We start from the raw sequence: 22,800 nt of genomic DNA on the forward strand, positions 1-22,800 counted from the left end.
AAACGCTGTCTCGAAAAACCAAAAATAATATATATATATATATATATATATATATATATATATATATATATGAAAATAAAATATTTTGTTCTACTTTCCATATTACCCAGTATGCCCCACACTTTAGGCCACAAATGGTGGTCCCTGCCAGTATCTGTTGGGGGTGGAGAGAAGGCTCAGGTTCTTTCGTCAGTCTGTCAGACAGGACCTGCACGCTCAGGGTCAGAGTGCAGAGACTGCTCGGGAGAGTTCTGCACTGTTCGAGCTGAGTCAGGAGCAGTGTCAGCAGTGTTATGTTTAGATGCTTGCGTTACCTCGATGCTTTGTGCACTGATTCTGTTACCGGGCCTTTCACATGGCTGGGAGAAGTGGGTTTAAAAGGGTGTGTAAGCTCCTCACAGAAGCAAGGGAAACAGGTTCAGAAGGCTGTGCCCGCTCTCCAGGTCACACGGTTGACCCTGGTCAGACTGAGACTAATGTCCATTCCATTTCCTGAAGCTCCTGACCTGGGTTAAGTCAGCTGAGGTCTCCCTGGTATTCACTGAGATGCCATTTTGGCAAGAGGCAGCTGGACTGCACAGTTTTCCAGGGTTGGCCTTGTTCAAGCACTGAGACTTCCGCTTTTGTACAGTTCAAGTTGTCCTGTGTGTGTGTGTTTGTCCCTCCTAGCCTCAGATGGATGTCTATGTGGGGGTTGTTGGTGTTTGGGCCTCAGACTTACACTCGAATTTTTATTTCAGGACATAACTTGGCAAGATGAACACTCGGCCCCATTCTCCTGGGAGACAAGGGTAAGTTGAATTAAATTTAGATGTATTTGTCAATTTTGAAAATATTTGAATATCTGTAGATTTTCTTTAAATGTTCAATGGTGCAAAAGGGTATGTGTGGTTCTTAATGCTGGGCTACAGTTGACAGACCGTGATGGTAGAGCAAAGGGGGACTTTGGGGAACTGAACTTCTGTAGGTCTGTCAGTCCCACAATGTCCCATGGTATCTCTGAGGCCCCTGGGTTCCCTGTGGTGAACTCAGCCTCTGGAGTTGCTCTGTCAGGGGACTTCTCCTTCTCCATACTTTAACACCAGTGTTTGGTACTTTGGCGGTGGATGGCCCTTGAGGCAGCTCAGAGCCCCTGAGGTGACTCTGGTTGGTTTGTGCACACGTACACATATCCAGATACACATGGACACATGGAATCGGACCCTGGTCCCCCAGTCCATCATGTATGGGTTGCCATTACCGCCAGAGAGAGCATCAGGCTCTCTTCAGGAAGTGGCCCATCTCCCCTGTTGTCCAGGAGAAGGGCCTTAGCAAGCAGCAAAAGCACAAAGTAGCAAGTGTCCATAGGCAAGGAGAGGTGAAAGCCACAGTTTTCTAACTTCTCCTTTTAACATGGTTTTGGTGGTGTGGCAGAAGACACAGCTGTGTGTCTTAACCGGCTTCCATGCACAGATAGTTTGAAAGCCATGTTTCTTAGGTTTTCGCTCTTCCCTGCTGCTTCTGATCACAGCCCTTGTCCTAGCTGACCCTGGCACCCAGGGACCTGTGGAGGAGGGAGGCTTAAGGCCGGGAACATTGATTGAGTCCTAAGGGTCCTTGAGAGGCTTCTTCTCCTCCAGACCAAGCCTTTGGATCCACGAGGACTTGGAGGGCTGGAACAGCCGCACCATCCGTGCCATAGACTGCATCCAGCACTCTCTGCCTGACCTAAGTGGGGTGAGGCAGCCTTGTCACTGATCTGTGACATTTGAGGTTGTTCTCATGTGTAAGGACACAAGCATCCATTCCCATGAACATGTTCGCCTAGCAAATATGGCTTCCTCCAGCCCTTCATAACCACCTTATAGTTGATGAATATCCTAAAGGTACTGACCTCTGTATCACAGGTTTTTTAAGACTGAGACTCACTATGTAGCCTAGGCTAGCCTCAAGCTAATATCCCTCTGTCTTCAATTCCTCAGTGCTGGGATCACAAGTGTGTGTTACCATGCCCAGCCCCTTTAGGGCGTTTTAAATTTCTGCTGTAGAGTATTGAAGAACTCAGATCTATAGTGATAACCTTGGAGTTTTAGTTTCTTTGAAAAACACAGAAATATAGAAAGTGTTTTTGTTTTAATCCCAGGTATTCGGTGTGGGGCTCCTTCAGGTCGTCCATAGTAGCTGACTGTGATTTGCCTTGTGCTCTAGCAGGGGCGTGATTTTGCTAGGGGCAGCTAGGATTCTGTGATTGTGTGAAGCTTGGAATTCTGGGCACTTTTCAGAGGGTGTATAAATGCTAGGGCCCTGACAGGCAGACTGGGTTGTTCGTTGTTTAGTTGTTGTTGTTGGTAGTGGTTGCAGTTTAAGTAGTCATTTGCAAAGAAGAAAAAGCAGGAGGAAGAAGAGGAAGAAGAGGAGAAAGAGGAGGAGGAAGAAGAAGAAATAATTAGATATCTTTTTTTTTTTTTTTTTTTTTTTTTTGGTTTTTTCGAGACAGGGTTTCTCTGTATAGCCCTGGCTGTCCTGGAACTCACTCTGTAGACCAGGCTGGCCTTGAACTCAGAAATCCACCTGCCTCTGCCTCCCAAGTGCTGGGATTAAAGGCGTGCGCCACCACTGCCCGGCAATAATTAGATATCTTATGGTGATGATAAAACTTGCCTCAAGGACCCCATTCCCCCAGTCAGCAGGAAGTAGTCTAATAATAATGTCACCTCCTTACTGACCCCTGGGTTTATTCAGGGATCTCTTTCCTTTCCTTTTCTATCAGTTTTTCTTATCTAGTGTTAGGGGGTTGAAAGAGCAGAAGAAAAGGGGGTAGAGAAGAGTGGAAAAAAGAAGAACCCACAAAGTATCAAGATCAGCTACATTGATCTGCACAGAGCGTTGGGAATGGAGGCCGTCGGCAGGGGAGCAGGCCGGGGCTGCCTGGGTGCTGTCTCTGCCCTCACCTTCTTCAATGTAACCCTAAAGTTTTTGGAGGCAGAGCAGGGAATGTAGTGTGGGGGGACTTTTCAGAGCCGTGAACGGCTGCCCCTTTCACTCCTTAGTCGCTTCAGAGTTGCTAAAGCCTCCCCGCTTGCTCCTCCTCAGCCAGGACCTCAGGGGATCTTCACCTCTGCTTCTACCAGTTGGGCTGTGATCCTCTTAGGGACTGTCTTAGTTAGGGTTTTACTGCTGTGCACAGACACCGTGACCAAGACAACTCTTATAAAGGACAACATATATTTGGGGCTGGTGTACACGTTCAGAGGTTCAGTCCATTATCATCAAGGTGGGAACATGGCAGCATCCAGGCAGGCATGGTGCAGGAGGAGCTGAGAGTTCTACATCTTCGTCTGAAGGCTGCTAGTGGAAGACTCACTTTCAGGCAACTAGGATGAGGGTCTTAAAGCCCACGCCCACAGTGATGAACTTACTCCAAGAGGGCCACACCCACTCCAACAAGGCCACACCCACTCCAACAGGGCCACACCTCCTAATAGTGCCACTCTGTGGGCCAAGTATATATAAACCATTAAAGGGACTTAAAGGTGACCTGGGACCTCCATCAAGAGCCACATACAGGAGATGGCTTTAGTGAGGGTGGGGCTCTGGTTTAAGCGCATGGTGGGAGATCAGACCCCATGGCCTGCAGACCCTTATGGATGGTGACCTCACTGTCTGCTGTCATCCATCCAAGCACTTTCCCAGGGCTGGTGGCCCAAAGCTGCACCATTCAACCTGTGATGCTGTGGGTCAGAGCAGGGCTCAGCTGGGCTGTTCTTGGTGGCCCTGCTAGGATTGATCCTTGCCACCCAACAAACACCTCAGGAGAGCCTGAATCACATACCTGGGTGGTGACAGCCACAGTGAGCCAGCCTAGGTTTCTGGCACAGTGTGGCAGTGACGTATTTGGGTTGTGAGTGTCCCTGAGGCCTCTTGGTAGGATGGGAACTCAGTGAGCCTGCTTTGTTCCTGAGTCAGTGTCTAGCTAGAGCGTAGGGGGGGGGATGGGGGAGGGTGGGAGAGAGAGGGCTGGGGGTGGAAGGTGGAGAAGGTAGGAGGGTGTAAGAGGGTGGGAAGGGAGCATGCTAGAGCATGGGTGAGGGTGGGAAAGAGAGGGTTGGGGGGTGGAAGGTGGAGACAGTAGGAGGAGGGAGTAAGAGGGTGAGAGGGGAGGGGTGGGAGGGGTGGGAGTGGAGGGTGGGGAGAGGGGATGAGAAGGGGAGGGGGTGGGGCAGGTTTGCTGCAGGTTTTAAAGCACGTTTGGCACCTGGGATGATCTTCTTTCCACTGTCAATTCTGTGACAATTCTTGCCACTTCAACTGCATCATCTACTGACCTTTGGGTTTTTTTGTTTTTTTTTTTTTTTTACATTTATTTATTTGTTTGTTTGGTGTGTATGCACACCGTGGTATTTGTATGTGGAGATCAGGTGACAGTTGGGAAGACTTGGTTCTCTCCTTTCACTATGTAAGTTCTGGGTATTGAACTCAGTGTTGGGCTTGGCTGCAAGTCACTAACCTTTTTCTCCGAGTTCTCTCAACTACCTTCCCTTCCTCCCTTCCTCCCTTCCTCCCTTCCTCCTTTCTTCCCTTCCTCCCTTCCTCCCTTCCTCCCTTCCTCCCTTCCTCCCTTCCTCCCTTCCTCCTTTCTTCCCTTCCTCCCTTCCTCCCTTCCTCCCTTCCTCCCTTCCTCCCTTCCTCCCTTCCTCCCTTCCTCCCTATTTCTTCCCTTCCTTTCCTTTCTCTTTCTTTCTCTCTCTCCCTGCTCTCTCCTTCCATCCCTCCCTTCCTCTTTCTCTCTCTGTCTTTCTTTTTTCCTTCCTTTCTTTCTTAGTTTCCATATAACTCAGACTAGTCTTGGACTCATTATGTAGCCCAGGCTGGCCTCCAACTCCTGGTGATCCCCATAATCCCAGCAACCCTCCTGCTGCAGCCTCCCTGGTCCTGGGCCACGACTCCTGCCCTGTTTGTTTTTGCAGGACTGGGGACTGGACCTAGGTGAGCTTACTGCTGGGCTATATCCCCAGTCTAGTTTTATTAATTCTGATGTGCACATAATGTAAAATTTACTGGTACTCAGGTACCATTCACCTTGTTTTTGAGACAAGATCTCTTGGTAACTTGGAACTTGCAGGTTCAAGGCAGCCAGTAACCCCTTGGATCCACTGTCTCTCCTTCCCTGGCACTGGGGTCACAAGCATACAGACTTCACTCACCTTTCTGTTTTGTTTTTCAATATTATGTGAGTGTGTTTCAGGCTGTACGCACACGTGAGTGTGAGCGCAGGTACCTACAGAATTCAGAAGAGCTTCTTAGATCCCCTGGAATTGGAGTGACCGGCAGTTACTGGCTGCCCAGTGTGGGTGCTGGCAACCAGACTTGGGTCCCTAGGAAAGCAGTGTGCTCCCTTACTCAGCTTGGGAGACATCTCTTCAGCTCCAGTGTTTTGTTTCTTTAAATATGGGTTCTGTGATCAAACTCAGGTCTCTGCTTGAAGGACTAATTGAGGAATCTCTCCCACCCCAATTAACTACTTAAAAAAAATGTCTACATGTGAATGTATTTATTCCACATGTGTGCCTAGGTTGCCTGGAAGGTGTTGAACCCCGTAGAGCTGGAGTTACACGCGCTTGTGAGCCGCCAGCCATGGGTCCTGGGGATGGAACTTGGAATCTCTGAAAAGAGAGGTCCACACTCTTAACTGCCGAGCCACCCCTTCAAAGCATCCCATTTGCCACTTTTAAGCGAGCAGTTCTGTGGCATTTATTATGCTCACGTGGCTGTGTCCCCTCCACTGACCGTCTCCCATACTGTCATCTGACTACACACTTTCCTGTGTTTATGGAGAACAAGATGTTTTGCTATTTGCATATGTTGTAGGGTAATTAGGTTAAGCAAACGAACATACCCAAATTTTCCACTATGTAAGACACATCCTCTACCCTGATAGTAATTCCAGCACCCCTCCACAGCCTATACCCTGCACACCCCCACAGGGATAGGGTCACCACTGAGACTTCTTCCACTCCTCTGTCAGCTTGTCAGGCAAGCTGGAGGTGTGGGGGTGGGGTAAGGGGATGCCCTTGGGATCAGTGCATTCTTCTCTCAGGATCCTATATTTCCAGAGGAAAAATCCCAGCACCCAGAAGGCCCCAGACTCAGGGAGAGGAAGGAATGGAGAAGATTCCTTGCATTCCCAGGCCGCCTGGGCTGCAGACAAGTTGGAGAATGTGTGGGGAGGCTGGACAAGCAGGGCTAGGCCCTTGGGATCCCATCCCCAAGGTCTCCTCTCAAGCTGTCTGGCTTCTGTCTCTGTCTTTACAAATGTTTAGCTGCCTGTTTGCAGTCCCAAGGAGGGTGAGGGGGAACCAGATTATTGACTTCCAGGCCTTCCCCAAGAAGAAAAGGCACCTGTGTGAGCACACACTCACCCATACACACTCCAGGACAGCCTCCATCCTCCAGACCAGGTCCTTTCCCACAACTCATGTGCTCATCTGAACGCCTTCCTCCTGACCCCACCGTCAGTGAGCAGGTCACAGAACCATCTGGCTGGAGAACAGAGTCCGAATGATGGCTGTGGCTCATAGGTGTCTGTCACTGCCTTTGGAGGTTGAGGGGCTGCTTGACCTCCCATACACCTCCTCAGTGTCAGTCAGTTTTTGAGGGGCGTGACCCCATAGGCCACATCCAATCCCATCACAGCTCCTATACTGCTGGGGCCCATGTTTCCTCCTTAGGAAGCCCCCTTTCCCTGCTTGATGGTTGGCCTCCCTCCTTCCTCCCTTGCCCCCTTCTCTTTCCCTCCGAGCTGTCTAACCTCCTCCCCCCGCAGAAACTTAGACCTCGGCTTGTGACCCTCTGCCCTAGACCCTTCCATGTTTCCCTTGTGTTAGAATATTGTGCAGTTCCTTAGTTCAGTGGAGCCAATGCTGCCCCCTCACCGTATCCTACAGGTCTCTCTGAGGCCCTTGGCTCCCTCACTGCATCCCTGTCCTTCCTTCTTCACCAGTGTCCTGGATGGAGTCCGCCCACCTTCCCTTGAAGACCCCCACCTGCAGCTGCTGTATACATCTCGTTTCTGACTGTCCCAACCACACCCATGTGGAGGCTGTGCTGGGCATGTGGTACAGCGTCTCACATGGTCCATCCATTTGAAAGGAGTAGCCAAGGCAGGGGAGACAAACAGGGAAGTTCTCTGCCTAAGTTGTGCTCCCAACACAATCCTACCCATTCTCTTGAGGGACACGTAGATGTCCGTGTCTCTGTCACAGGTCTGAGGGCTAAGACTTCCATCTGTAGCATTGACTCCTGCATACGCCTTGGCTCCTCCCTGCCTACCACTTCCTGGGTCATACAGTGACACAGAGTTTTTGCTGCCCTGGAGCCTGACTGGTGGGTGAGTATTTGCCCACCTCAGGGCTTCTAAACGAGGGGCAGTGTGTTTCTGCTCTTGGTCTGGACAAGTGCCTTGGATGTGAGGCGGATGGATTCAAGGCAAACCCAGCTGTGTCTCAAGCCGCGCGTTCGTGCTGGCTCATTCCTGTAAGATACTCCTCTGCTAATGTTGTGATTCTTAATGCTTTCTAGACACTCTCCCCCCACCCCTTCTCTTGGGAGGGCAGGAGAGAGGAACACATGCTTAGCGTCTGGCGGGCTGTTGGGGAGTTCTTCCGGTTCTGACCGTGTGCCCGTGTGCCCGTAGCCTTTGTCTTGAGTTTAGCTTTGCCAGCGGCTGCCAAGCCAAACAGTCCTTTTTAGTGGCGTGCAACTCCCCGCTTTGCTGAATATCACACATTCCTCTCCAGTGAGTGGGGCATAAAAATAGATGCTGGGCTCTGTTGTGGTCTTGCTGCTTTTAGAGTGGATAGAGCCAGCTGAGCCTTGGTTCCCCCACATGGGCTGACTGACCAGGTTGTAGGGAAGTCGGGAGCCCTGGGCATGGAGAGCAGATGGGGTACCACCAGGAGCTGAGGAGATTCTCGTCTTCTTCTTCTCTTTCTGCCTCCAAGATCACTGAAGGCAGTCAATTGAGCCCTGACTCTCTCTTCCTGCAGCCCATGTCATGACTATGACCTGGTGGCCACTGTCTCTTCCAGTTATCTTCTATGTAGTCCTTCTGCAGGTCCGGATTAGCGCCCTGGGCACTGAGAGCAGGCCATATGACTTTCTTCCCATTCCTGAAGAAGACATGTTTGGAAAAGCTTGTCCCTGGCCTTGTGTGTTCTGCCTGGTTTCCACCTTGGACTGTGTGGGCCCCAGGGAGAAGTGGCCTAGTCTGGTCTTCAAAACCAATGCTGTCTGGAAAAGTTGGGTGAGCTGCCATGGTAGCTCTTCTGTAACAAGAAAGGAATAGTGACTCTGTTCCTCATGTCATTTCTGTGGAGAGAGTTTCCCATAGTGCCACATACATAACAGATGTTCAGTCAACTAAGACTTCTGGACTGTTCTCCCCAAGTCTGTGGTGTGAAGTCAGCTAACTTCTGTGTCAGGGGTTGAGGTATGGGTAGTGTAGTCAGCCTGGGGCCTTCCATCAGGACCTGGGCTCTTTCTTACCTTGCTCTGCCCCATGGGGATTTAGTGCCTGTTTTCTCTAGGTGGACCCGTAGGCAGACTGAGCACCTCTGAGTGCACCTCTGGGCGTTCCCTCTGAGCTCTCCCTCTGGCTCTCAGGGCATAATCTGTGATGCTTCCCATGGGTTCTATTGTCCAGCCGCCACCCTGTTCCATAACCTTTCACAGGGTCTAGGGGTCCTGGGTCTGCCAAAGCTCTTCCCTCTTTACCTTCTGTGAGCCTGGAATTACCAGGTTGTGTCAGTAGCTGTGAGAGACAGCTGTAGAGTCAGTTTCCAGCAAGCCGTGATGGAAACCCCCAGAATGGGGAACTTGGGGCTACTCGTGACCTTGCTGAGCTCATTCTTTGGTTCTTCAGCTGAGCCAACATAGACAGGGACAGGGAACAAGTTCTTTCCCTCCTCCCATCCAGCTGCCAGATGGTACTTGAATACCTTCTCTTCTTATGGGGGCAGCGAAATGCCCTTCACCAGTAAGGAGGAGGTTGGCTTGTTAGAGGCTGGTCACACTTTATGTGCAGAGTTAAGGATCAAGAGAACACGAGGAGAGCTGGGGAGATGGCTCAGTGATTAAGAGCACTGACTGCTCTTCCAGAGGTCCTGAGTTCAATTCCCACCACATGGTGGCTCACAACCATCTGTAGTGGGGTCTGATGCCCTCTTCTGGTGTGTCTGAAAACAGCAATAGTGTGCTCACATACATAAAATAAATACATCTTTAAAAACAGAGAGACAACACAAGGAAAGGGGGAGCAGATGAGTTAGGATCTGCTGCCTCCTCTCCCTTTCTTCTCTCCCTAGTGCCCCCCTTTCTTGCTTGTTTGTTTGTTTGGTTGGTTGGTTTGTTGTTGTTGTTTGTACAGGGCGTTGCTGTGGCTTGTTGGCCTAGTTACTTCTATACAGCCCAGATTAGTGTCAAACCCACAGCAATCCTTTCTCTCTGCCTCTTGAGTGTTAAGACTGCAAGCAACAGCCACTATACCCTGCCTCTTTTCTTTCTTTTCTTCTTCTTTCTTTTCTTTACTTTTCTTTTGTTTTTTGAGCTAAGGTCTCTCTATTATATAGCTTTGGCTGTCCTGGAACTCACTACGGAGACCAGGCTGGCCTCAGATTCACAGAGAGATCTGTCTGCCTCTGCCTCCTGAGTGCTGGGATTAAAGGGGGCACGCACCACCATGTTTTCTTGTGTTTGCTTCCAAAGTTTCCAAAGCAGGTAGTTACCTCCTCCTGGCAGCATGGCCCCTCCAAGTTGACCTGGGAAGCTGCAGAGTACCTGGTCACCCCTGCCCCTCCCCCCGAGTTGATGGGAGCAGCTGTCATTTGGGCAGTGACACAACCTCAGACTCCAATCCTGGCTTCCCTCCTCAGTATCTGGCTGCCCACATGTCAGGATGCTTTATAATCCAGTCTTCTAAGCAAAGATCCCAGTAGGGAGTCAAACAAACAAAAAGCCTGGTGTGTCAAACTGCTTTTGTGCTGTGAGGCTAACTCCACAATTCCCAAATCAGAGTCAACCCCATCCCCGAGTTTTGGCCACTTCCAAAGTATTTTTAGCAGGTTGTTTACTTAAAGAAACCATTAAGTCTGTCTGTGCCGAGCGGTCTTTGTGTCCTACTAGGGAATTTGGGGATAGGCAGTGTGCAGAATGCTAACCCAGAGATGATCCCGAGGCCTAGTGAGATGGCTCAGGAGGTAGAGGCTGGGGGATCCAGAGTTCAAGGAAGCCTCAGCAACAGAGAGTTTGGAGCTGCCTTGGGCTATCAGACCCTGTCTCAAAAAACAAGCAAACAAAACAACAACAGCAACAACAACAAAAACCAACCAAACAAAACCCCGTAAAAGTTACAACAGATTATGAAAGAATACAGGCAGGTCATGTGATGGACAGGATCCTGCCATTTCCGTGGGCACTGTCCTTGGTAAGCTCTGACTTTTCAGCTCTGCAAGCCAAGCCTTGGGGTCTCTTGGTCTAGACTGAAATCCCAGCATCAGGGTCTCCTAGTGGACTAGTGACCCGGGCAACTGATCACTCTGAGTCATGTCTGCATCTCTCAGCAGTCCTCACTGCTTATATAGGCATGTGAGGGAGGAGCCTAGTGAATTTGGTCAGTTTTAGGGATTTCCTAAAGCTATTGAGTTGTTTACTTCCTGAGTCTCAAGAAGACATGTACGAGACTATGGCACCAAAATGCAGTTTTGGGGGAAGGGGTTATGACTGATTTTTCTGAGCTTCTCTCTACTTTTCAAGCTTTAGTCAGTATCATTTATTATTTTACTTTTACAAGAAAGTGGTATAACGGTGCTGACGTGATGGGAAGTGAACTTTTCAGGATTGATTTTGAGATCGTGAATGGCAAGTTCCGCAGAGTGCAGGAAGACATCGCCTGCAGTTAGCTCTTCTTTGATGGGACACTAAGAATCCTTGGCAATGCTTTCTGTCAGGAACGCTCAGTAGCAGCATTTCAGAGGCCGCCGTGGTTGACTGGATATGGGTCAGGAAAGTGGTCGACCTGTGTGCTCAGATATGAAATACGGGCTTAGCTCACAGAGCTTCTCTTTGCTCTGTTTGCTGTGGGAAGCAGGACTCTGGTGTCTTCAGGACCCCCCCACACTCTTCCTCACCTGCCTGCAGCACCCCCTCAGGAAAGGCCAGAACTGTGGTGAGCCCAGCCATGTGCTCTCACAGCCAACAGGGGTCCTTGGCCACTGTTATGATTCTGGTCTTAGAGTTGTTCAGGGTTTGTCGTGATGGGGCTTGGCCTCATAACTCCTAATGTGTTTCAGGTAGGTAGTAATATCTGCTGTGAAAATAGTCACTTGGGGCCAACAGATAATCAGCTTACATTGTTACAGCATCTGTACATACATGAGGAAGTCTGTGTGTGAGCCAGACGTCTGCCCCAGGGTGTTCCAAGACTTGCTCTCATTTGTCTCTTTTCTGTCTCCCCTCAGAGTCAGATGGAATTCAGCATATCCTCCTTATCCATCCAGGAGCCCAGCACTGCCACTATAAACAGTGATACCAGGCCCCTGGCCAAGGCTCCTCAGGGCACACAGGGTTCCAAACCTGCCCAGAGCAGCAGATCCTCTAGCCTGGATGCCCTGGGACCATCTCGAAAAGAGGAGGAAGCATCCTTCTGGAAGATCAATGCCGAGCGCTCTCGGGAAGGGCCTGAGGCTGAGTTCCAGTCCCTGACACCCAGCCAGATCAAGTCCATGGAGAAGGGGGAAAAGGTTCTGCCAGCTTGCTACCGCCAGGAGCCCGCCACAAAAGACAGGGAGGCCAAGCCTGTGCCACAGGAGCAGCAAACCCTCCTCAGTGTGAACGCAGAGCAAGAGGTGCCCCAGCTGCTGCAAGCCCCTGCCAGCTTGCTGCCCAAGGCTACCCACACAGAGTCCCCAGAGAAGCTACTGCCTCCTGCTGCCCAGCAGGATGAAGACGATGATGATGCCCTGTTCTCAGAGCCCACACTGTCGAAGGTGGGTGATGTCGCCAAGTTCACCTCAGAAGGGTTGTTGGGGATGTTCTTTCATGGATGACTGAGGGGAGCCCACGGGATGGGACAGCACTGATGTCCCCATGGTCTCCTTCCCCACCTTTGAGTTCAATTTCCAGAGCCCATGTTAAGAAGAAAAATCTGGGCATGGTGTAATGCTTATAACCCCAATACTGGGGAGCTGGAGACAGGTAGGTCCTTGTGCTAGGTGTTCAGACAGCTTAGCCTACTTGGTTAGTTCTAGGACAAAGATCGGTGTTGGACCATACTGGCTCAAGAGGAAGGGTTGAGACAGCTTTAACCCCAGAAACCTCAAAGACAGGATGGCAGGAGTTGGCTATCTCCCTTCCTCCCAACCTGGTGCCAGAAAGCCAGCTCCCCTACCTTCAACCCTAGTAAGAATTTACTGCCCTGACAGTTATCAGGTTTCAATTATTGGTTGACCTTATAAGGTCCCTGCACCCCTCCCCCCAGCCCCTGAGTATGTAGGTGAAGCATCCTTCCCACACCCCTGTCCTGGCCAATTGTACGCAGCCCCACAAACCTTCCCCTTAGTGACCCTGGCCACCTCCACCTCCCCAGTGGCATAAATGCCCCCCTCTCCCTCCACCCCTCCCCATTAAACTGAACCAGTTTCTCTGAAGCTGTTCCCAGGTGTATGTTCTTTGCCTGCACACTCACCACCAACCAAGACCCTAGGTGAACACACCTGTCCCTGCTAGGCTTCTCTCCTCCAGTCCAGCCCGGTGCACAGTGAGCCAGGCTACCCCAAGGGAGAAGAGGACACTGACTGGCAGATGTGTCTCTCCACTTTATAATGCTGTTCAGAAGCAGGAGGGCGCTTGTAGAGAACCAGGTTGTTCTTTGCCCCCAGAAGAATGCTTCTGGAAACGGCACACAGAGCTCCCTGGACTCTTGAGGGCTTGACGTTGGCTGTGACACAGTGTCACTTGCTCTGGATTTTGTGCAGCTTTCCGGTCTGTAGCACTGAGGTAAATTGAGGTCAGGGGCCCCTGAGGCAGAAGTAGCTTCTTTCATCTGGGTCATTATAAATGAAGCGCTGTCTTTAGGTTGTGTGTGGCTGAAACGGAGGCCTGCATCTTATTTTGTCTCCCATGTCCTCTGCAGATCAGCTCAAGTAACATCGTCCTGAAGACAGGCTTTGATTTTCTGGACAACTGGTAAATGGTGCTACCCAGAGACACAACCAGGAGCCCCCAGCGTGGCCCGCCGTGGTGTTCAGAGGAGAAGGCAGCACTGCCTGCGTATTTTCCTGTTTTTCTCTACTCTTTTTCTTAGTCTTTTGGAAACTAGGAAATGTTGCCAGGTTTTCCCTGTTTTTGGTAAAACCAAATAGATAAATATGCTATTTTCAATGATTTGATAACAAGTTTTACACTTGGGATTTTTAAACACTAGGAATCCAGTAAGCTTTGTAAATAAAACTTCTGTTCCCAGCTCCATCCTACCTTCCCTCCAACAAGGTTCCCTGACCAAGTCATAAAACGCAAAAGCAATTCTTTCTCCTCTCTTTGAGGACATCCTGGATGGATATGGACTGTTGGCTGTCACCGTGGAAGATTGATCTTTAAAAAATGTGCTTACCTGGTACCTCTTCCTTCACAGAAGCCAGGTTTGGCATTATGTGTCCTTCCCCTACCAAACTCATAGGAAACACTGCGGGTGGGTAGCAGGTGCCCTCTGAGCTGTCCCGGTGACATACCCAGAGCTCTCTCTGATCACTGTTTAAAAGCAGCTGCCCGTTATATCAGATTCTCCTTGTTGTATATAGAGCTGCAGCAGGTTCCTTGGCTTGGTAGGAAGTTATTAAAACAGGGTGGTGACAGCTGTGCTTGGACATCAGGGCTCTTCTGATTCACTAAGGTAGAACCTTCCAGAATGAGGCTCCCAGGTTTGAGCATCCTTTACCCCAGTCTGGCAGGGCTGTCTCCTGCAGGACACTCCTCCAGACCTGACCACATTTCAAGTGCGAGAGGCTTTCCTGATAGTTCCGGAAGCTTCCTCCTTGCATCCCCAAGAGCTCACAGCAGCAAGGCAGGGTGAGGAGCATGTGCCTCACCAGAATTTGCTGCCCTCTGTCCTCACCGCCCTGCCATGGCCCCTGGACTCCATGCACCTGTAGGATGCTGAGCAGATCTTTGAGCTCAGGGTGGCATGGTCTACCCTTTGCTACCACTCCGTTCTCCTCACCTGAAGCCTTAATCTCCAAGAGCCCTCCTCCCAGCGCCTGGTTTCATTACTGAAAGTATAGCCCCCTTAATGTCTGAAGTAGCTTCTGGAATACTCTATTTAGCTCCAAGGTAAAGCACATGGCAACTCCCCGGCCATTATCCCCTCCCCTAAGAAGACATGCCAAAGCCGTACTTAGCTGTACTTAGCCAATATTGATGTGCTACCTGCCAATTAGCTTTTGTCTGGAACCTCCCTCCTGTCCCCGTTTGCCTTCCTCCAGCAACTTTTGAGGAGTCATCTTTCGGCACTGTTTGTAGGGGAATTGATGCTGAGGAGGATTTGAAGCCTGTGCAACAATGTTTCCCTTCCCGGTGGGTCTGTGCTCCCATTGCATTGGCGTAGCAGGAGGAGACTCTCGGCTGTGTGTAGGCCCCCTGGGTGACTCTCACAGTGGTGCTCACAAGGAGTCCTCTGAAGAGCAGGTGGGAAGTCACAGATGGGGACCCCAGGAGGGATCTTAAAGGGCCCGCCTGACCTGGGGGTTGTCCTTGTACCTGGGCAGAGTCCACACCACACTGGCTTCTTGGTCTCCCCCAGGGAATATGTGGCAGTGACCAGGAAATCAGAACTATATTTACCATTTTCCCTTCCTCCATAATCATGATAAGTACATTCATTATTCTTCTCTGAAGCACATTCTTTGGCCAAAGCCAGTGTATGATGCTGGACTCCACTACATGCCCAGACTTAAGCTCCTGGGAGGCCGCTCCAGGGCTCCCTGTCTTGCTCTCGGTGGCTGTGTCCAACAGAAGCTCTCAGGAACCCAGCCTCTGCTTTGTCCCTGAATCCCAGCCCTCTGGGTTGGATCCGATCCTGTCGGGAGCAGCGGAGTCTGCCTCCTGGCCAGGTGCACTCCTCATGCCTGAGTGAGAGCGCCTTCCATGCCTTCCATTCTTCACTCCGCCCTCTCCTTTGATACATACTTTCGAATCGAAAATTCTTACTGACAGCTTGTAATTTGGTCCTATTTTATACTCTAGCCTTTAATAAAGCCATTTTAAAAATGAGAATCAGGTCTGTCTCATTTTCTGCCATGTTCAGGAAGAGAATCAGGGTGCCGGCAGTTTAATGCCAAGTTCTGTTTCCTAAGAAGATGCAAAGAAATACTTGCTCACCCTAGATAGGTCACTAATAGACCAAAGAGAGGAATCCATCCAATTCTACTTAGTGAGCCAGTGAGTCTATTGGATGACTTACCAAAGTGGGCCCTGCAACCAGAAGGTCCCTTCTCAGTGTGGTGGATTATCTCAGAGCTCCATCACTGAGGAGTCCCCAAGTCAACCTCTCCCTCTATATTCTAGCTACACCCTTGCTCATGTGCATCAGGAGGGAGTGACACTGGAACCTCAGTTTGGTCCTTTGACATGACCTCATCTAGAGGTCATGTGTTCTAGACCTGTGGGTCATGGTCTGCACACAGCAACCCTGCTATGTGATGAGTGTCATGCCTGGAGGAGATGGTTCCACTACAACATGCAGTAAAGAGACTCACACTGGTGGGAGGTGGCCCGCCGGAGTCTACACCATCCCTTCTGCAGCGGGTAGAGGTGATGGCTCAGTGTGCCTGCCCAGCAGATGACTCTGTCCTAGAGATGTAACCAGAACACCAGACTTCACACTGCCCCTCACGTCTGCCCGCAGGGATGAATCTTGAAACTGAGTTTTGTCCAGAGAGCCAGGGATCCCAGAACAAAGGTGGTCAGTTATTTAAGTCGAGTTTCACATGTTGGTCAGATGGTCAGCCACGGCTCTGAGGCTCACATGAGGAGGCTTCTGTCATTGTATCCCCTGCACTGGGTCCTATTTACTGTCTCTGTGCAAACGCTATTGGATTTGCTTGCACACTCCCACAGCCAGTGAGCCTTGCTTTCCCCTCAAGGCAGCACTCAGGGCGAACACAGAGTAGCAAGCCGTGCACGAGCAGTGTGCACACGCCGAGCTATTGGCAATGTATAGAGATACACATTGCCTCTTACCGTACAAAACCAAATGTGTCCCCATCTGTCACTGTGCCCTTTCAGGGGGATCATAGGGCCCTCAGACGACTGGAGCTAGAGACAGACTTCCCGAAGAGAGTGCACTGACCCTAGAACAAATGCTGAATTCCTCCATGCCCCCCTGATGAGTGAGTACAGTTGAGGTGAATTTTTGTTTTGGAGTGGAAGAAATTCAATATCTAGCCTAGTTAATTAGTCTGATCCTGCTTGTTGACAACACAGCGTGACAAATTGCCAAGTGCAGATGGGGACATTCCAGATGTCATTTGTTTTTTTTTTTTTCTGAGACCAAGTTTCTCTGTGAAGCCCTGGCTGTCATGGAACTTCATCTATAGACCAGGATGGACCAGGATGGGCTATATAGAGCCCAAGAGATCCACCTGACCTCTGCCTCCCAAGTGCCAAGCTTAAGGCATTGCCAGCTGGCCAGATGTCACTTTTCAAATAAACTTTCATTGATGCAAAATATAGCTCTTACCTCAAATGGAATAAGATAGCCCTTACTTCCACCTCCAGGGTCCTTCCTGCCTAGGTCTTGTCAACTTTACCTCTCTGATCCCGTTTCAGACCCTACTGTCTGCCTGCCTTCTGTAGGCCTCCCTGGCTGCAGGCTCCCTGCAGTGGGTTGCCTCTCTTGCCCTTCTGTTCTCTGGCTTCTCAAGCAAGGACTCTATAGAGGGATATCAAGTTCCACTCTCAAACTGCCCCTCCAAGCCTACTGGCTCTTCCTGAGAAAATGCTGGTGCCTTGAAGCCATAGAATAAATGGGGGGCAGGTACAGTGTAGAGATGCCCCCACCTGACCCTCGGGCAGCTGGAGGGGCTCGTGGGAGAGTGTGGTCTTCAGCCCCTAGGCTCCAGCTCTGCCTGGCTTTCTTGCTTGTAACAAACTTCTGAGACAGCAAGGCTTCATGGCTCCCCGGAAAGCAAGCCAAGCTGTCCGTCTCTCTGGGAACCATAGTGCCATCTTCCTCTGCATCGAAGCAGTCAGAGCTGACTTGGCATTCTGTGATCAATGGATTCCATGGGTCTGTGTTTCTGGAATGTTTGCTTCCTCGTCTCCTTGGATCAGTGAGCTGGCTCTTGAGATCTGGCCCTGTCGCTCTGCACTGCCACTTGGGAGAGTATGTCATCCCATGAACCCTCTGCTTTCTGGAACCTCAGGGCTCACCAAAGCCCTCTTCAGGCCCTGGGTTATATGCTCACTGGGTGACATGTGAGTTATTCAATGACATGTGACAGGGATAGCAAGCAGAGAAATAAAACTAAGAGGCAGGCACAGGGCTGACATATACCAGGACTCATGACAATCTGAGTGGCCTGGCATTGAGGCATCCTGACATCAGGTTTCCTGGAACCCTTTTTGCTTTGGGTCTCTGTGACTCCCATGCTGCTACCCTTCAGAGTCACGTACAGCATCACCACAGCAAGCCTTTCACAGCCAACAATGCTAGCGAGAAGCACAGATTGCTGTTGAGGACATAGCCGGACAAAACTTGCCAGGACCCTGTCACCAGCCAGCTGGGTCTCTTCTAGGCAAATTACTCTCAGCCTCCAAACATCACTGGTGACTCACGAATCTATTTTTGAATTTTCTAGATTGGATTTTTAACCCAAACTGGCGGCAGTGTCTATTCTAGGTTAAGAATGACTGAGTCATGTTATATGCCAGGGTTGCCCTCTGGTTATGACAAGAAGCCCCCTTGCCTGTTCATCCACTGGAATGTGAGCTCCCTGGGCTGGGGTCTTGAAAGGTGTTCCACATGGTTCCTCTCTCTCCAGGCTTGTTGAAGGCTCTCAGGACTTCCCATCCTCTTCCTGTGTGCCATGGCCACAGCAGGAGGTGGGAAGGGTAGGAAGGAAACGTCTCCACTTGGGCTCCTCTGGCTCACAGGAATGCTCAGGGCAATGTGGTATGTGATGGACAGGCAAGTCACTACTCCTAAAAAGGTGTTAGGACATGAGAGTCCCACTCAGAGGGGTGGAGTCCATGGTGAAGGAAAATGCCTTTCTCCGTTCCCCTCCTAACCCAGCTCTGGTGGTTCAGCTTAAACTGAAAAATGCTCCATTGTTTACTCTGGAACCTCCTAGGGACTAGTTAGCCTGTGTAAGACACGATGTCCATCAAGGGTGAAGCATGCTGTTCTCTATGGTGTTAGCCACAGCTGCTAGCTCGCCTGCTGCATCCAGGCCTCAGCGGACCCTGAGCTGCTTCCCCCTGGAAGTGGAGTGGAGCACAGTCCCTGTAGGGCAGAATCACCAGATCACTAGATCCAGAAGACTCTGCACAAGGCAAGCAACAGAAGCAATGTGCTGAGAAAGGCCTCACCAGAACTGGGGTCTGAGGGCTGGTCCTGGCCAGCAAATGATCAGCCCATTCTCTGCAGCTCAAGGGACAGGGGCAGGCAGGGTCACCTGCAACCCTTAGGGGTGTCAGAGAACCTGCGTTCCAATGAAAGGGCCTGTGAGTTCTTGCCTGTCACAGTTCCCAGAGAATGGGACCCAATTCTCAGTTTCTTTACTGGTTCTGTCAAGAATGCATATATTTCACAGAGACACTTGTGCCCCCCACCCCACCCTTTGTCTATCAGACTACTGAAACAATGGATGTCAAGGAATTGGAATTACCCCCAAGAGTCAGATGTCGGGCAGAGGGGAAAAAAAATGAAGCCTGGTGCTAGTCAGAGATGAAGCTTGTCTCTGAGACAGATTTCACACTGTTCTGATAAACTGTCACATCACCTTGCAAGAAGAGACTGGAGCTGAGACCATCCGGGATGGGTCAGTAACAAGCTGGACCACACCTTGATCAAGAGGACTTAGCTCTTGCGATGGCTTTAAACCTCACATCAGTATTCCAAAGATAGACCTGGCCGCTGGAACGCTTTTATTTGTTCCTCTTCCAACGTGGCCAATGGTGATTAAATTTAGATGCTTCTCACTATGACTTGCCTATGTCGTTGGCAACCGGGGATGGTAGCTGAACCTGTCTTTTAGGCCTGCTAACTTAGTAACAAACTTAAGTAAGGAGGACCCAGATGTACAAGGGCCCCACCCTCAGAAGAAGATGCCAACTCACCCAGTGTGGGAAGCTGAATTTCCTGGCCTCAAACAGCCTGTGCCTGAATTTCTGCCATGCACTGAAGAGCAGAGAAAGAGAAGCTTTTGTAGAGAAAACCAACAAACCATCCCTAAGTATCCAGGAGCCAGCATCACCAGGGGGGAAAAAACAAAACAAAACCCTGCTGTTGGTGTCCTTTTTCTCTCCCGCCCCGCCCCCCCAGTAAATAACAAGGCCCTGGGCCTTGGGCAGCAGTCACTTCTTGGTGTCAAAACTGGGCCAGATTCACCTAGAAACAGGAGGCTGTACGTGCCATGCCAGCTGGCTCTGCTCAGAGAGCCCGGAAGCCAGAGATGATTCTAATGGGGTGTCATGTCTGGTCCACTGGCTCGGGGAGCATACAGTACTTTGTAGGCACATGGGTTACAGCTGGCCCTTCCCTGGCTTGCTTCCCTCTTAGCCGTGATGCAGAACAGGCAGGGTGGACACTGTTTTGCCCTTAACCATGTCAAAGGTCCATGTGGAGACAGGCAGACCTGTGACCTAGAGCTTTGAGAAGGCTTGTGACAGCCAGGCCCTGGGTATCATCCGCAGAGACAGATCGAAACCGTTATGGGAATTGTCAAGGTCAATCAGTCTGTGCCCTGGCAGCCCTAATAAGCCAGCTCAGCCACCTGTCCTCAATAGACCAATTAAATAGACACATAATAATGAGAAGTGGGTTTGGAGAGCTGACTTAGTGGGTAAGAGTATTTACTTTGCAAGCCTGAAGATCTGAGGCTCAAGCAATAATGTAACTCACCTGGCAGAAAAGACGTCAGCTGGAGGAGAACTTATCTCCCAGAAAGAAATTTCAGACAGTTCTAATGATTATCAGACCACCTTACAGAATGAGATTGATATCTAGACAATGATGGATTGGTGGTGGACTATTTAGATGTGCATGTCCTTGACCCTCTATTTAAACTTTGATCTCACTTCAAGACCATGAAGTTGGACTTGGGGGATGGGGCTTGCTGGGTCTTTTTGTCTCTGTTCCCAGTGTAGCAACATCCAATACTCTTTTTTTCCCCTACTTCCAACTTTTGGATCCTTTAAGTGGTTTGTGAGGATGGGTGGTCAGACCTAACTTGGGGGCACTGGTTGTAACCCTCAAATTGGATAACAATAATACAGATATTTGTAGAAGATACCTGGTACCTTATTCTGGCCTCTACATATTCACACATAGACATACACACTTCCCACGCCCATACATACATATCACACACACACACACACACACACACACACACACACACGTGAAAAGCAGAGAAAGATTTTTTCATGGTGGCCACAGTGGAGATCCTGACATGAAGCTTGAGTTTGGGAAGCTTTTTCTTGGTTGGTTTCTGCAGCGCTGGGCACCAAGTGTTGTGTCTAGAGCACATTAGGCAGGTGCTCTACAGCTCAGATGCATTCCCCGAACTCTTTATGTCTAACTTCGATACAAGGTCTGTAGTAAGAAATATTAAACATCCTGACGTGTGTTTTTTTTCCCCCGTCTTAGATCCTTGAGTCCCGGATAAAAAGCACACACACAGCCTTTATATTTTTAAATATGCCTTAGGCAGCACAACAGCTGGGCAACTGCCTACCCTCCACGTTGTTAGAAACTGCCTTGCTATCGATAACCCCAGTTATTACTTACTGTGTTTCATCTCAGATGCTCTTAGCGCCAATTGGCCAGCCCACGTGGCCACGTTTTAATGGCTCAGCTAACCCATGGCGGCTCTCCTTTCTCCTATCCTGCACGTTCTTCCATGGTAGCTTCTCTCTGCTTCTCCAAAGCCCACCAAACCTTAACCCCACCTAGTCTCTTCTGCCCAGCTATTGGTTATGGGCATCTTTATTTATCAAACAGAATTAACTTGGGGCAGGGTCCCAGGGGCTAGCAGACTCCAGATCTGGGGGCCCAAACGTAGCGTTAAAATACAAACAGCATTAGGCCAACCCACTACATTTCCCCCTTTAAGATGTCAGGCTGGCTTTGAGTTAGTGATCTCCGTGCTAGTCTCCTGAGTAGCTTGAACGACAGGCTGGTGCTACCAGGTCAGGCTCCCCCCAGACTTCTTGTTCAGGGGAGAGGAGATCCAAGCCTCAGAATGTGTTAAGAAATAGAGAAAGGCTGGGGTCTGGAATTAGGTGGGAGGAAGTGGGAATTGTGAGATCCCTGCCACAGACCTCATCATGGGACACTTCCAGAATTGCAGGCCAGTGAGCCTCTTCCTGGGCTGAGGTCAGGCCACCTTAGACAGGCAGTTTCCCTGCTAGACTTAAGCCATCCCGTTCTTACCCACCCAGAGCGAGCTCTTCACTGGCTTCCAACAGGATTCCTCCTGGATTGCCACTGTGGACAACAGGTGTGAGTTTTGTATTCTACTCTCAAGCTATGAGATAATACCCTGCAACCATCTGAAGCCTTGCAGGCCATAGTTCTCTGGAGCAGGTAAATCAGAGGACCTTCTAGGATAGTCCAGAACTTGCCACGCTGGCCATGAACTCCACACACTATTGATGCACACAGCCTGCTCTGGCTTGTAAACCTCCAATCTTTTCTCACTCCCCACCTCCAGCCCCTCCCGTTTTTTGCCACCCTGGCTTTTGAAACAATAGTATTTTCTATTTGGACAATGTATCCATTTCTATTGCTTCAAAACACTTTACAAAACACCGCCAGAATCCCACAACTAGAAACAAGCAAGCATATTGAGCTCGCTGTCCCTGGGTCAGGGGCTCAGGATCCCAACAAGACTCTTTTGAGTCTCCCAAGTGGCTCATGTGTCCGGTCAGCTGGCGTGGAACATCGGTGACTAGCTGGGTGCCTCTCCTGTTCCCTGGGGAAGGAGAGTCGACTGGGTAAGCAGGTTCTCATGGCTGTGTCCAAGGAGAACAAGGCCACCTCCATCTTCCACTGGGTCCCACCGGCTGGTCCCAGAGTCAAAACTGGGCTACTCTAACATAGTTGGAAGCTCCAGGAACTGGCAGGTAAGGAGCGGAACCGTGTGCACAGTCCCAGGGAGAACAGGCCCCAGGGAGAAGGTCCTATCCTGGTATTAAGCACCGGCCCCACCATGCTCCAGCTCCCAAAGCCAGTTAGGATCTGCCAGTCATGTAGTTATCAACCAGCCAATTTGTTTTTATCCTATTTGTCTTCTCTCTGGACCTTGACAACTGGCCATTCAGTTCCCTGTCTGTGCCTTAGGTAAGTTCTTTTCCTAGAGATCGGAAGACTAGGGACGAGCTGCATTGAGGGGTTGCATTTTACCCTGGAAGCTGGGAAAGATAACCTTGGACTCAGATTCAAATAGACCAAGGTTCTAATGTCTTCCTTCCACTCTAACCAGACCACAGGCCTTGTGACCTTTCTCCTTCATCTCAGCTGCTCCTTATTTTCTCTAATCCTACCTGCCG

General features: G+C 50.2%; 1 protein-coding gene across 1 annotated transcript; it reads left to right on the top strand.

Annotated features, from left to right (window-relative positions):
- The first annotated feature begins 716 nt into the window (after positions 1-716).
- LOC117701978 (uncharacterized protein C1orf198 homolog) lies at positions 717-15,300 on the top strand. The gene is made up of 3 exons (XM_034493379.2): positions 717-791; positions 11,493-12,020; positions 13,166-15,300. The coding sequence occupies exons 2-3, from the start codon at positions 11,499-11,501 to the stop codon at positions 13,220-13,222; spliced, it is 579 nt and encodes a 192-aa protein (XP_034349270.1). The 5' UTR covers positions 717-791; positions 11,493-11,498; the 3' UTR covers positions 13,223-15,300.
- Positions 15,301-22,800: the final 7,500 nt, after the last annotated feature.

The sequence above is a fragment of the Arvicanthis niloticus genome, unplaced genomic scaffold, assembly GCF_011762505.2.
Source record: "Arvicanthis niloticus isolate mArvNil1 unplaced genomic scaffold, mArvNil1.pat.X pat_scaffold_363_arrow_ctg1, whole genome shotgun sequence".
Classification (NCBI taxonomy): domain Eukaryota; kingdom Metazoa; phylum Chordata; class Mammalia; order Rodentia; family Muridae; genus Arvicanthis; species Arvicanthis niloticus.

Coding starts and splice junctions, on each gene's coding strand:
- LOC117701978 (XM_034493379.2), top strand. CDS start 11,499: ATGGAATTCAGCATATCCTCCTTATCCATCCAGGAGCCCAGCACTGCC. Junction 12,021..13,165: donor CAGAGCCCACACTGTCGAAG/GTGGGTGATGTC, acceptor TGTCCTCTGCAG/ATCAGCTCAAGTAACATCGT.